Here is a 15,531-nt window from a genome sequence, read left to right on the forward strand (position 1 = left end):
GGACAATGGGGGACAAGGGGACGGATACGATTTTCGCGCCCGGCAAATCTCAACAAATTTGAAATTTTCTTCCTTGGCCGTTGGCGCTTCCGTTTGCTGCCGCCTTTTATTAGGCATTTTTTCCGCTGCTCTGTCCTCTTTCGCTTTTGGCGTTTGAATTTGTGGAGTATCCTGTCCGCCCCTCCTGTCCTCCAATCCTCCCGCACTCTCCGCCCATCGCCCGCCCCGAAATGCTTTTTAAGCCTACAAATGAGCTTAAAATTTTCTATGCGAGTGAATGCGAATGCTTTTGAAATTTATTACAGCGCAAGAAGTGAAGAGGACTTGGGGGGGCTGGGGCTCACACACACACACCGACACCCTCTGTGCGACTGTGTGTGGGTGAGTATCAAAGGCATTTCGGCACTCGATTTCCATCGTCGCCTTCGCATCGGCATTGAAATTTTTGAGCGCAGCAAATTGAATTTCATTTGAATGTTTTTCCCTTATTTTTATTTATATCTTGTTACTCGATTTGGAAATTGCCTTTTGCCTGGTAATTTTCAGTTTTTACAGTTTCTGTATCTGTATCCCCCATCGCATTTGTATTCGGGCTTGTTTGTTTAACCATGCCCCCCAAAAAGCAGAGGGACTGCAGAGGGAGACAAATTGAATTTTCTATGCTGTTAAATAATTTCATTTCGATTTTGTTCCTTTCGCCTGATTTTTGTGCCTTTCAATGCGAACTGATTGCAGCTTACTCCCGCTCTCCGTCACGGCTCCACTAAATCCATTTGTAGTTTAAAAATTCACGAAATACTTTTAGTGTCAAATGCGCAATGATTTCGCCATTCACACAGTGAATGCAAAACTAGGGGGCGGTGATTTATCACTGGATGTTTTTCCAGGAAGCACCGCCTCCGAAATGCAATTAAGCCAGAAATAGGTTCTCGATTTAGGCACTTGGCACTTGGTGTACAAATATTTGTGGCTCGCCCGACTAACGCTACCGTATTTTTGCAACCTATTTTCAGGCTTCCTCCTGGAAGGAGTCACTCCAACGGCACCCCCGGATGTCCCGCCGCGTAATCCGACAATGAGTCGCATGCAAAATGGTCGTTTACCCGGTAACAATCTCAATGACGGTGACTTTGAGCCATCCTGTTTGGTGCGAACGCCATCGGGCAACGTTTACATTCCCAGTGGAAATATAAGTGAGTATATTTTCCGAATTCCCCAATAGATCGCCATCTCCCGTCTACTATCTACATGCTAATCCCATTTGAAAAGTGTGCCGCTCGGCCACGCCCCCCGCCTTCCCAGAACTGTCTAAAAGCCTCCGCAAAGCAATTTTTCCAGCCATATGCAAATCCAACCCGCTCCGCGGCGACCATCAAAAAGCCACTTGACTCATTTAAATGTTTAGCGCTCGCATCGTGCACAAAAATTCCATTTGCCATATTGCTATAAAAATGCAAAACACAAAAAATCGAACCGGCGCGGCGGAAGGGAAAAGGCCGCAGCATTTTGCAAATTCTCAGCTCTTTTGTTTCCCATGCGCCGTGCGCCTAAAATGCCGCCATATATTTGCCATTTATTGTTTTTCCAACAATGTTCTTGGCCTTTTTTCTGCCGGCCCCAGTTCAGTTCAGTTGAGAACTGTTCAGTTCAGCTCAGTACGGTTCGGTTCGGTTAGAGTTGGTTTTGTTTGTGTTTTCGCTCTATGCATATCCGCAAGCGGGCTTTGGGGATAAAAACATTCGAAAGTGGAGTGAAAATAGTTGGCAGCAGCGATGGCGGCGGCGCCCAGCAAACCGAAAAAAGCCAAACGACCGCAGGGGCCTAAATAGAAGCCCGGAAAAACTGACAAACAACTGCGGCTCACACATGGCGGCGAATGGCCGTCGGAAGATATAAGGCTGTAAAGCGGTCCGAGGTCGCGGCAGAGGGCAGAGGGCATCGGGCATTTATGGGTCTATTAATTGAATGAGGCCTTATCAACGGACTTTCCTTTGCTCCAAGAGCGGATCGCTCAGATGGATGCATTCCGCCGGCCTGTGAGCTGCATACATTTGTTCGCTCGCCCTGAAACATCAACAAAGTGCGAGTTGTAACGAAAGGAAATAAACAAAGGACCCTGCTGCCGCCCACTTCTTTTGGCCATCCAGTCTCGTGCGTATATAGTACCATACATTTGTGTAGCACACTTTCGGACCGGCTCTGTATTTGCTTTCAGCTGGCTTTTGTTTTCCTTCTGCATTGTGCAAATATACACGCTCTCACTCGGCTATCGTATGTATGCCAGGCTTTGTCTTGATTTTGCTGCGTGCCATATAATTTCCCCCGCCTCTGAGTGCGTCCCTCGTTTTTTATCCAAGACATTTGTGTTAGAGCTGTTAGAGCGACTTGGCTTACTTTCGCAACTGCTTTTAAAACTTGCGTGTCCTGGCCGATTGCGGAATGAATTTAAGCGAGCGCATTTCGGACGGAATTCAGAGCACTTTAACTGGCAGTTGCACACATTCCCCGGCTCATCAATTCGGCAGATGGATTTTGCACATGACACTGCCTAAGTGTTCTTTCTGTCCGCCAATTTGCATTTTGCATATCGTTTATGGGCCGACCCCCGCCGTCCCTCTTCCTCTGGGCGAAAGTGCAATTAAATGACTATTTATGAAATTCTATTTGCATTTGTGCATAAATTGATAAACATTCTAACCTGCCGTCCGCAAAGTATGCAGCAGGGGGGGATGCCCAGCGGGGTCCGTTGTCATCGTAACACAAATATTGATTAAATTCTATATCAAATTGAGATTCAGGTTGCCCGGCACACACATGCACACGTATGAATAAACATAAACGCTCACACAGGCACATGACATTTGGCAGCGGCCCTTCACAGGACTTCCTCTTCCAACCTCCAACTCCAACTCCATTTCCATCTCCGTCTCCTCTGTGGGCCCAAGAGCTGAGGATATTTTCATTTCGACTTCTCCACCAGTGCCAATTTTTATTGAAAATATTATTTGTTGACTTCTGGCACCCGAAAAACGAGGACGGCCGAACTTGCAAATGAATGAATGAATCAGGAAGGCAGGCAGGCAGGCAGAGGGAAGAGCGGCGGGTGGGACGGCGGCCTACGATATTTTCCGGGAAAACTTTTCCCGTAATAAAGCTTTAAACTTCTGCGTGGGCTTCTCTGTTGGCGGCATGAAAAAATGCTTATGCACCATATGCAAATACATATAAAAATGGGCATTCTGCACGATTGGATACACACGCATGCAAAAGCGGACACTCGCCGGCCATCGGGGAGCGAAACAAAAGTTTGCCAGGAGTTAAAAATATATGTGTACATCGCAGCAGAAAAATTGCATAAATTGCCAGAGCTGACGCGTAAAAAACGAGCATTCGGAGGGGCAGCCTCCAAAACAAAAGTCCACATATTGAAGGGGAACGGGAGGAAGAGCAGAGTGTGCTCTGCTGTGATTCAGTTGCACATCCAGTGGCAGCTGCTCCCGATTCCGATCCCGATTCCCGATTCCCTTCCCCATCCTGTTGTCCTTAAAGAGTTGATAAAACGCTGGTCAGATTCGCGACCCGATTGGGCCGTACTTTGCACCTTAAATTGTTAATGACCCGCGAGGGGACCTATTCACTCCGGCTACAATCGCACTTGAAAAGGACGACTGAGCATTGCCCGTGCAAATGTAACTGGCTTCCGCTGTCCTTTAAACTTTCCAGTCCCACATCTTCTCCGGTGAGGTTTCCACCATTGCCAGCTACGTTTTCATTATAATAACAGGCCAATGCGGCCATTGCGGCATTTTGATGCGGCAGTCTGTCCCTCTAACCGCTCCCCAATCCCCACTGCCCACTCCCCACTCACCTGGCACCTTCCCCTCCTGTTGCTTTAGTTTTTCATCGCTTTCGAGGTTAGTTTGCAGAAAAACTTTCCGCTGTCATTGACCGCTCGCTTCCACTCTCCCAGAAGGCCGCTCGAAGTGCCTAGTTCAAGCGCCTAGACTAAGGCCTGCCACGCCCCCGGCGTCTGTCCTGTCTGCCGCCCACTCGTGTGTCCTTCAGCCAACTCTGCAGAGTCCAGTTGAGGCGAGTTGAGGCGAGTCGAGTCGAGTCTCGGAGCTCGAGAGTCGGGAGTCGGGAGTCCAAAGTCGAGAGTCTAGTCCACTGTCTATTGGCCGGTCGTTATTGCTTTCGACTGGTTCTGGTTCTGGTTTATCGCTGCTGCCAGCCATGGAAATAGTCGTAAATTTGCCGGCATTTTTCCGAAACCTCAACTGACCTCCGCCTCCGCCTCCGCTCCTCGGATGGTTTCGGGGATCCCCAGAAAGTGCTTTAAATTTGTATAAATAGGAGGGGAGCGAGGGGGAAGGGGAGCAGGAGATACGGATAGAGGGAGAGCCGGCACGTTTTGGTTTTTGCTGCTGCTGCTACTAAATTCATTCATAATGGGTTTTTGCCCCATTTCGGTGTGGCAGGCACCCCTTCCCACAACCCACAACCCAGCACCCTGAACCCTGTATAGTGTATATAAATTTAACGTTTTTACACAAACTGAAATTTATTATGGCGCAGCGTAGTAATTTATATTTTATGCCTGCTAAGTACGGAGCGCCTTCGCCTGGCACCCGTTGAATGGATATGTGGCGTATCCTTTATCCTGCACTTTTCACGCACAATTTTAATTTTATCTGCAGCGGAGGAAGGCAGGTGGCGCTAATGGAGGCGGAACCATGCCCACATCCCATATCCCATATCCCGTATACTCCATATCCATTCGATCTACGATTCGGCTGCCGTTTTTTGTGACGCAACAAATTGCCTTCGTGTTCCGCTTGGCACTTAACTTGCCAGACATATACATTCACATATACATATGTGGCAAGAGAGCAAGTGTGAGTGTTCATATATCAGCATACATGCATTTGGATAGCCATATAGCCACATAGCCATATAGCCATGGCTTCGGCTTTAGCTCTGGTTTGGTTTGACTTTGGCTGGAGGTAGGAGGTAGGAGCCGTGGCCACTTCGGTCCTCGTACGTGGATTTCAGTCCAGTTGTTGTTGCTCCTGCCGTGTTGCTGTGGCTGTTGCTGCATTTATAGACCAGGCAATAACCATTTGGCAACTAGAAATTGGCATTTTATGTTCGCCTGTCTGGCCTGTCCCCCTAGTCCCGCTCCGCATGTGTGTATCCTTTGATTTTTGAATGCAGATTGTTGCGGGATTTATTGATATTGAGTGCGATTGAACCGAACAACCCGAATGGGGCCTTCTTCTGGAGTTCTTCCGCCTTTGCCGTAAATACCTGAAATACCCGGCCACTCGAGACGCAGCCAAAAATGTGGGCGAACTCCTCGGTCGACTTAATTAGGCGCAGGGATAAGTTCACCGTCTGGGTTCCGAATTTCTTAAAGAATACTTTCAGGTGCGCATACGAAATTGCTCGGCCCGCTCCCGATTTCCTTTGAATCCTTTCGTCTTCGCCTCCCCCGAAAACATGCAGCGAAGTCATGCAGAACATTAACAAAACAATGTTTGCCTCCATCCTCGGCAGTATCCCGGCATCCCGGCATCCCAGTATCCCGGCATCCTTCGCAGCTGTCCTTGCTGGTGGCATTTATACGAGTATGCTGCATAATTATGAGGCATGTGCGAGGCGGGGGTGCCTGCATAATTTATATGTTTTTAATGATTTCGCCCTTCGCAAACAATTTTTAATGATTTTCAGCTGGCAACAACGCTGCATTCAACATCGCTCGTGCCACAAGATTTGCCGCTGCGGCATCTATGGCTATAATTAAAATTGCAGTGCACACGAGCCGAGCCGTATGTGGAGAGTGACTCGGCTTTTGTTGCCGCTTATCCCCGACTCTTGTAAATATGTTAATTAAAATAATGTTACCCGGCTGCACAAAACAAAAATGCCGAGCAAATGGCTTAGAATAGCATCGCACACTCCGAGTGGAGAGCGGGCTCCCTGCAGGCCCGCTTTGTCGCCATTTTGCATTTACATGCCACGCTCGACGCCTTTCAATAGCAGCAAACGGAGCACATTACTCGGCATTACGTATACGCAGTGGAGCCGCAAGAAGCGCCTGGCCAGCCGCACAGAATGTAAACAAGGAGCAGTAGAAGCAGCAGCAGCAGCAGCTGTGCGGAGTGACTTCCGCTGGGGGAAATGCCGACAGTGTCTGGGCAACGTCTTTTGTGCCTTTTCTGCTTATTCAAAATAAATTAAAAATGCAGGAGGAAGTGGTTGGTGGGCGGATTCCCCCGCTGGGGAAATGCAGCCAGCCATCGCATAATTATGAACTTGAAAATTCCTCAGGACAGGGATATTGCATAATTATTTAAATAAAAAGACGCTGCGTTTTCTCCATCGCCGCTTCTGCCCACTCACTTTCTCCGCCAGCATCTTGAGACGCGTCGAGTGGTTCAATCCTTTTGGGGATCGGATGCCTTTCTCCACTCCTTCGCTCCTCCGCTGCCCCGCATCTCGCTCCAATCCGAATTTAAATCCCAGCAGCAGCAAAATTACTCCATATGAATATTTAATTGGAATAATTTTAGAAGGCGAGTGAGCGTCGGCAGCACAAAAAGGAGAACTTTGATAAATTATATATAGCCAGGACTATTCCGAATTCATATTTCATTCGACAGCTTTGCCTGGGAGGTTTGGGTCTTATGGCTTCCGCTTCCCCCGGATGATAAGTCATTCAACTGTGTGGAACTTGGAAGGATCTTGTGACGTGGCATGCATCTCGGCTGCCGCTCCGCTTGCTTCTGCCGCACATTTCCCATATTCGGTTGCAACGCTCTTGTTGTTGCCCGAGGTCATTGCAATTTTGTGCTGCGACACGAAAGTGTCTGCCACACAAATGCGAGTGGGGCCCAAGTTGCCCCACATCCTGCTGCCGCTGCCGTTGCCGCTGCTCCTCTTTCTGGTGTATGAAAATTCATTTCAATTAGTGAAATGGTTTTGGGATTTGTACGGCAAACCACCAGCGCGCTTTGAGCGGAGAAGGGCGGGCACGTCACTCGGTGGCATGCAACGAGCGAGCGGACGGGCTGCAGCAGCAGCAGCAGCAGCGCTTGTTGCAACTTTATTTACCTTTACGTGGGACACAACTTGTAAATAGACACACGAGCGGGGGTGGCATGTGTGGGTAATTTTGCGGCGGGGGATTTGCGGCAGGATTAAGAGGCATGCGAGCAACTTATGAAGAACCCTCCTGCCACATCGTCTTGGGGAGGCCATTGAACTCCGGTTGGTTCTTCAACCGTTTGGGGTAACTGGGCGGCCAAAAGCCGAAAGTATGCCAAGGCAACAAATATTTAAATTTTAATGCGGAGCAAACGGGCACAACTTGGCTCTCCGTAAATGTGTATTTAAAACTTTTTCGTTTGTTTTGCCGTTCCTGCGGCCCCGTTGTTGCTGATGTTGCTATTGCTGTTGCTGTTGTTCCTGCCCCGCAGCTTGTTTAGGCAACGCAACAAACTCGTTTTCCTATCTGGCTTCATCTCCTTCTACCCCGCACTCCCCTTCCCCACTTCCCCACTTCTCCACTTCTTTTTGCTCTGCGCAGTTTTACTAAGTTGCTCCCTCGACGACACTTTTTTGACGCTGTTTTATCAGCGGACCGGCGGCAGCAACAAATATAACGAAATTTATGCAACTAACCAAATGTTTTTGTTTCTGCATTTTTATCGCCCTAAACGTTGGTGGAAAAAAGGGAGTGCGCCTCATGTGGGGCAACTGTTATGTCGGAGTTTTATTTCCCCGGGTTCCACAGGGAGCTGACTTCAATGCGAATTCGCAATCTGAGGGCGAGTTGAAGTGAAGAGAGGCCTCAGCGAGAGTGGAGCGTGGTGCGACGTCTTCGGGATACCCTTATGGTAATAGCCTTGACTTCTGCCTGCCCTTTGACCCCCAAAAGTGGACCGCACACAGCACACACTCCGAGTTGGCAGCTGTATCGGTCAGAGAAATCTTTCTTTCTCGAATGGGAACGCAAAAGTTTCCTGCGAGCCAGACAGAGGGCAACATATTGTCGCACTCTATAAATTATGCGCATAACTAGAGAAACCCGAGAAGCCCAAGAAACCGAGCCAGGAGCGGAGAACCCAGGAGCATGTGGAGCAGCCACCCCCAAGGATCCTTCGGTTTGCGGGATTCGGTTCGCTTCGGTTCGGTTTCTGTATCGAAAGAAAGAGAAACCAGCCAAGCAGAACTATTACAATGGCAGAAAGTTTAGCTAGTCATGTGAGGCTCTCCCTCTTTTGCCCTTCCGCCCCACCCAGTTGGGTGGGTTTAAATTTACTATTATTGCCCTACCTTCTACATGTGTAATGGCCTAGGCTGGTGGCAGGAAACCACAGCTCCTGGTCGGGGGCTTCGCTCCCGGAGTCGTTGGCCAAGGTGAGCTCGGGGTGGCTGCTTGCCGCCTTAGTTATGGGCCTTAAAACTTGTCACACTTGTCAGCAAAAAGTTTGCAACAACCCCAAGATGAATCAGGCCAGCGAAAGGGGTAGTCAAAGTTTTGAGAGTCGGAATGATGGGTTACGAGCGGTGGGGTAACTGCGGTTATTTGCTAACCCAATCAGCATCGGAATTCTGAGCCTCCCGGGATCATCAATGGATTACCAGTGATGGCTTTGGCCAATTATCGAATATTGTCGCGCCGAAAGGCAGGGAACACGTGATTGATAAACGAGACTCAGCTTTTGCGGCTCCTAATTGTATGCAACGTGTGCAGGGAGGCAAAACAGGACTCTCCCAAGGACACAGGGGCACACTCAGATAATCACAAACGACATAATCACAGCAATTAGGTGCATTAGTTTATGGCCAAGCAGCAGGCACACAGAAGGGACAAGCAAACTGACAGTCCGACAAATGGACAAACGGACAAACGGACAAACAGACAAATAGAGGAACGGACAGACGAGCAATTGCTTTGCCTGGTTACGTCAGTTAGCCGGTCAGTTAGTTTGTCAGCTGGCCAGAATGGCCACGCCCCAATTAGTTGGCCTCGAATCTCTGCGCCTCAGATTTGCTCACAATTGACAGCTGAGTGACATTTGGGACTTAGGCCGAGCTTATATTTTTCCTGCAAGACGAGCATCGAGTTGACATTCATTATTCAAATGTCGCACCCGCATGGCAGACATTCCGTAATCCCAGCTTAGTCTTTCATCACACAAACTGATTAGGCACAAGAGAACCTGACAACTGATGACCACAATTGCCGTTTAATTAAAGCCCAGGCAGTCGAACTACAGTCGAGTCCTTGCGTAGTGACAGGAGCAGAGTCGGCAAGGAGCTGTCATAATCATTGCGTTGCCAGTTTGTCCCGGGAAGGGGTTGTTTTCCCAGAGGGGATGTGGTTAACACAAAGGTAGGCCGGCTCCATTATTCAGTCCGCCCTCATTAAACATTGAACCAAATGCTTTTATGGCGAATAAACTCAGGCCATCCGGGGAGGATAAGTTCGCCTCCGGTTGATCGGAACAAGCCTTAGTTCGCTCCAAGTTAAATCACTTCGATTGATGTTCAGTCGCAAATCCAACGATTTCCCAGACCCATGTGCATTTCCCAAAACAAGTCGGGGTTAGGAAATTCCCCGTGCTGTACATAATTAAAATATTTTTCTCTGCTGTTCTATTAAAACAATAATTTAAAAAGCTTAACATGTTATAGTGCGTTTGGCAGCTTTGGTTTTGTTGGCTTAGTTTTTTCGTTCGCCTGTAAAACATTATCTCGTTTTTCCATAATTTATTTGAATTTCATTAGTTGGCTGATTGGTTTGTAATTAGCCGGCAGTGGGAGCAGCCATTGAAGCTGATTTGTTTTTGTGGTCGGCCATCGGCCATCGGCCATCGAGAGTGCTGCAGGATCATTTAAAAGCCATTTCGATTGGCCTAATCTTGGCCTCCTCGGTGGGCGGCCTGTAGCTAAGTGCATGCAATTTGTTTACTGGCATTAAAGCTCTGCCAGAAACTCTGCAGCCCCGTTTGCGTCTGACATTAATGCCTGCGAAAACAACACCCACCTACTTTCGCACACATTTGTTAGCCAATAAACTTTTGACCTCATTTTACCGGGAAAAGTAACACACACAAACATAAACTAAGTGCAGGCGGGAGGCTGTCCTGAACGGGGCGTGGCAGTGGGAGTGGGAGGAGTAGGGCTGTGTAGAAGGGGAACCAACAAAATATTTGTGCTGCCAACCTGGTGAGGCTGACTGAGCCGGAGAGATTCCGCCTGGGCAGGTTTCGAATAAATAAAATACGGCAAAAAAGAACGAGGAAGCCCGGATCATAGGGAAAGAGAAGAGCAAGCAAAAATATTTGCACTCCCCGTGGCATTCCAATGTTATTTCTGCTCTTGTTATTCCTGTTCCTCTTGTTGTTGTTATTGCTGCTGCTGTTGTTGTTGTTGCCAGGACGCCCACAGCAAGGATTATAAATTATAACAGCCTCACACGGTTATTTATGTCGTGTCAATGGGAAGGGGTGTCAAACGGTCGAGGATACATCATCAATGCATGCGCTTAGTTGAGTGGAAATGGCTGCAAAATAAAACTATGAATCGAGCGGTGCTCGTTTTAAAGTGGAGCACAGCCAGCTGAAAGGCCTTAAATCGCAGCCAGCCAGCCACAGAGTCCCACTCCACCGAACTAAGCCGGAGATCTGCTTTGAAGCTTTTGATTTATTTGCTTGATGGCAAATCATTAATTTGTTTTCAGCCAAACCGAAAGAGCGCGGGAAAAGCTTAGCATGCTTTTCAGCTGCTGTCAGATTTCGGGAGACAAACAACCACCGCCGGAACAAAAAGACAGCGCAAAGAAGCGAATTTAAATAAAACGCAAGCCAACAAAATAATCCGACACATGCGCTGCCAAATGATTGCCCAAGTCCTCATCCTCATCCTCGTCCTCGTCCCGAAACCCCGACCTAATCCCATGTGCACTGTCTCCACTTCCACTCTGCGGGATCCAATGTGTGTTTGCGCCAAATATAAAAACGGGAAATCACTTCATTTTATTGCACCAACAGGAAAAGCCGAAAGCTGACACTTTTCGAGTCGGAAAAAAGGCCGAATCATTAAACGAAATGGAAAGATCTTAAATCGATTTTTCGGTTTAAGCAGATACGCAGGAGCTTTTTCAGGCTCGATTGACTGGAAAGGAAGGAGGTTTCGACTTGCCTAAGTCAGGGGTTTTGTCTTCTCCGGAACGCTCTTTGACCGTAGTGTTGATTTGCCCAACCATATCTACCAGCTTATCTGCAACGATATTCAACTGAGAACTCTTTTCGAAGAGCCGGCACTTAACCTCCTCGTTGAAGGTCACGTTTCCCTTGACAATATCCTCGGCGGATTCTCGGAGGCAGTGGTTCCCCTCAAAGGCCTCTGGTAACATTTTCTGTATGTCTGATATGCTTTTTTTGAGAAGGGGATCGGATATATCCTTTCTCCTCCAAATCCCCAGCTTGTATTCCGAGCCGTACTTGGCGTACATGCGCTGCTCCAGCTCGGTTAGTCGAACTGGCGGTTGTTTAACCTGTGGAAGAATGTTTCAATGCTTCGTGATTCGGAGGTCTTAGCACCAAAACTGCAGATGTGAACTACCACTTTTCGCGGCTTCTTGACAACCCTGTAGGCATTAAAGCAGAGGCAGGCCAGCAGGAAGGGGAAGACCAGGTAGAGACCCACGTTTAAACAGTCCAGCTCTGGATCGCTGACGACGTGGGTGACGTCTACCGCTTCCATAGCGAAGGGAGGATAGAAAAAGCGGAGCACCTTGTAGGTGGCGTTGGCCACAATCCGCTCCGGAAAGGGCTTCCAAACGTCCACAAATCTCAAGGACCAATGAGAGTTCTCTGGCGGCACAATTACCTCCATATTATCGATACCAAACTTACAAACGATTTTCAAAAAAGTATTACAAGTACTACAAAAGAATGTCGTGCCAAAATCAACGCAACGAAGAATTTTCGAACCGTTCTAGTTGGGACTAAACTTGTGACTGAAGTAGTGACACTTTAGAAATGACTGATTCATCAAGGGCAACTCAATTAGGCCGGGAAGCCGAGAGCCCGGGAAACCCTTTAGCCAGGCATAAATCATCGCCTACTTTGGAGTCCCGGAATGGCGTCATTGATTTATTAGCAGGACAAACTCTCGATTCGCTGAGAACCGGCAGTCGAAACGGCGGTGGAAGCTGAGCAAAACCAGCCAAGCCAACCAAGCCAGCCAAACCATCATCAGTCACCGGGCAAACAAACACGCCGGCGGCCCAAAGCGCAACGGCGTCATATACAAAAAGTGCTTGCATACATTACTCCGGAACCCATGAGCCGGAATGGATCTTGGGACGGAGACGTGGGACGGAGGAGTTGGGAAAAGGACGCGTGCTCTCGGGCAGAAACACGTACAAGAAATCATGAAATGTTGCCGCCATCATACCGAAAATTGTACGGGTAACGTGCAAGCAATCAAAGTACATGGAGGCAGGACTCGACTTGGCTCCTCGAGCAGCGCCCACACGTCTGATTTTTACTACACACGTGTGCTGATGTGACGTCGACAGGATTGCGACTGCCTACTGACAACACCGTCGCTGTTGGGTCGAGACCCAGGCTGGAGCTCAGGTTTTGGCTCTGGTTCTGGCTTTGGCTTTGGCTCAGTCTGAGACCGAGGCTGGCCGAAATGCGAGGCATAGTTGGCGCAGACGTGCCTCCAGCAGCGGCTGCTTTTTGCTGTTTAAGTAAGCATGCAAATGTCACATGCAGTCGACGGAGGAATCGGGGGCTTGGCAAGTTCGGGAAGTTGGGGGGTTGGGCGTGATAAGCACTCTCAGTTATCAACGTGGGCACTGCCTTTTCTTGCCCCCGCCACACATAAGTGATGAGCTACCAACGCCCACACTCGGCTCGGTCTGAATTTAGTGATTTCCCCGAGCATGTGGCATACTTTTTATGCGGCTCCTCCACGTGAGCATAAGGAATTTCTGTTTATGGTTATTGATTCTGCCGGCGTGGAGGTGGAGATAGTTTGAGTTATGGCCGTGGGCTGATTTGTGTCAGCAGGAAGTTTAAAAGAGATTGTTGCACACTTTCGGGGGCCAAAGTGGATTACTCTGGGGCAGCGCACGCCCCCTGATTGAATTGGTTGGGGCGGCATTGGATTGACAAGGGCAGAATGGCATAGGATGGCTTAGGATTGAACAGGGACCTGCAATCAAGAGCCTAGTTTATGGAGGGCCCGCTCATAGTTGTGATCAAAAATTCATGGCGCACTCGTGTGTCGGCGAGGTGTCAATAACTCGGCTGCTCCACTGAGGAGCCCGGCCTGTCCGTACGTAATTTACAATTACCGCACGCACAGACAATTTATTTTCCAGCGCTAACAAATAAGCTAAACATTTTCGTGGCCGAGGGCTGTCCCGCTCCCAGGTGTATTGCAAATCAAAAAATCAGGCAGGGCCGGGCACGAACACACGCCCAGGCAATCAGTTAAATGTTTGTTGAACTCACCAGCGCCGAGGTCCTTGAGTTCCCGAGAACGCAGGCGGGCGGACTCGAGGAGTCCCAGGGGCTTCGATGCGTTTCGCCTGTGCCGAAAATTGAGTTTGCTCGGCGCCCAGAAACCGCAGAACCCGGCAAAAGGAAAAACCGGAGGAGCAACAGCACCAGAACAGAAGCTCCGGAGAACGATGAAGCGGCAACTTGAAAAATCGCTTGTCGCAATGCAAGAGGAGGGTTATTCGGGGGGCAGAGGGTAAGGGGTGGACTCACGCGCAGACGTAGTGATTTGGCTTTAAAAAAGCAAGGAACATTCCGGTGGAGGAAGCAGAATGGAAAAGGGGGAAAGCTGCCACGTAATGAAACTGACAATTTAACTCACAGTCAGCCAGTTGTTTTGGATTTCAGTCTGGGTTCGACGGGAGCCGGGATTGTGTGCGTGCTGAAAAATCGTGTTATCGATTTAATGCGTTGCGATATACAAGTATATATATATATAGATATATAGTATACCCCAGTGTGTGGAGCCCGAAGGGTTGGGAATGTAAAAGGGTCGCTTGCCTTTGGCTTTGGCTTTTATCGCTCGCCTCGGTCTTTGTGACTGACTGACGTTTTCGTTTGCCAGTTTGTTTGCCAGTCTTGTCTGTTGACCGTTTTCCTCTCGGGCTGCAAAGGCATTTGATTAATTTGCAGCAGTTTTCAATTTGAAATTGCTTCAGTTCCTGCACTTCTTGCCGTTTTTCCAGTGTGCAGAATTCGACAGCACTTTTGCGGCCACTCTCTCTCGACTTTCTCCCAAAACTTGGATGTGTGTGTGTGTGTGTGTGTGCGGGCATGTGAAACACTGAAAGCTTCTTATGGAATGTTAAGTGATTTTTTATTGAATTTTTAAGCCCCACTTAGGCGTTGTCACTGGAAGCGTCCCGACCTTTTCCCCACAGTATCTCACTTCCGCCTACCAAATTAACAGCCCTTTCTTGTTCTCTTTCTTTCTTTCTAGGTACGTATACGCAATTTTATGACTCTGTCCAGTCGGGTGAGTGCAAGTGATTGAAAATCAGGGGGATTCTGCGGGAGGGATTATGGGCCCCACATGATAATGGGGCATCGCGCCGGGCGGGGCTTTAACTCGTTCACACTTTCAGCGGCAAATGAGAGCGCAAACAAAGCCGCCGGCAACAATGATCAAATTTAACGCGCTTTTTAAACCAAACAAAAGCAAATTGCAATGGCAGCTAACACGCACACACACGCACACACAGCAGGCACTCGCGGGCACAGACACATGCACAAATACGCATCCCCCAGATGCACACATGCATACTAATTATGAGTGTGCGCCGCACATTTAAGCAAATATAAACAAAACGTTAACGACAACAAACAGGAGCTCGTAGGGTTGGCGAGGGAGTAGCGGGGGTTGTTGTGGGGTTGGTGGGTTGGGCGGTAAGGGGGTAGGAGCAAAAGAAGATGTAAGTGCTGCACATGCTGCAATCGTCGAAGGAGGCGAAACGTGCCATTGTGGATGCGAGAACTTGATGAACTGCAGCTCCGACAGCTTATCGCATCGCCTCCCGATGAATGTGCGATTCATGTGCGATTCATGTGCTCATTGTGGCCCAGCTATTGTGCATTATAGTGATTATTATTATTAAAATGCAAATGAGCCGTGCAGACTTGTCAATCCCCCGTCCTTTGCCACAATTGGCGAAGACTGCCGCAGAAGCAAAGCTGAGCGAGATGGAGTTGCACGTCAAGGGGCGAGCATGCAAAGTGCTTTAAGCGATGCAGATGGACATCCCGCATTCGATTCGGTGCACCGGAGTGGACTTTTCGCAGCCCGCCAGACGTCATCATCAATTGTTGGTTGTTGGTTGGGCCGCCCATTTACATAATTTCAATTTGCATAAAATGGCGTTAAATATTACATTTCGGACAGCTGCCGCCTGCAATGACTGACAGCGAACGTTCGCCGGGCTGTGTGGCAGGTTCATTGAGCTAA

At 48.8% G+C, this 15,531-nt stretch overlaps 2 protein-coding genes across 5 annotated transcripts in view; one reads left to right on the forward strand and one right to left on the reverse strand.

Annotated features, from left to right (window-relative positions):
• The window catches only part of LOC108093571 (teneurin-m), a 127,765-nt gene that overhangs the window by 68,313 nt on the left and 43,921 nt on the right, over window positions 1-15,531 (forward strand). For all 4 annotated transcript variants that reach the window (XM_043207448.1, XM_043207449.1, XM_043207451.1 and 1 more), the window contains exon 2: window positions 1,014-1,193. In XM_043207448.1, coding sequence (XP_043063383.1) covers window positions 1,014-1,193 — 180 coding nt within the window. The remainder of the gene's footprint in view (window positions 1-1,013; window positions 1,194-15,531) is intronic.
• Window positions 11,023-12,066, reverse strand: LOC108088766. Its single transcript, XM_017186716.2, has 2 exons — window positions 11,635-12,066; window positions 11,023-11,566 (listed from the first exon to the last, which is right to left on the reverse strand). The coding sequence occupies exons 1-2, from the start codon at window positions 11,905-11,907 to the stop codon at window positions 11,171-11,173; spliced, it is 669 nt and encodes a 222-aa protein (XP_017042205.1). The 5' UTR covers window positions 11,908-12,066; the 3' UTR covers window positions 11,023-11,170.

Source organism: Drosophila ficusphila, unplaced genomic scaffold (genome assembly GCF_018152265.1).
Source record: "Drosophila ficusphila isolate 14025-0441.05 unplaced genomic scaffold, ASM1815226v1 contig_106, whole genome shotgun sequence".
NCBI lineage: Eukaryota > Metazoa > Arthropoda > Insecta > Diptera > Drosophilidae > Drosophila > Drosophila ficusphila.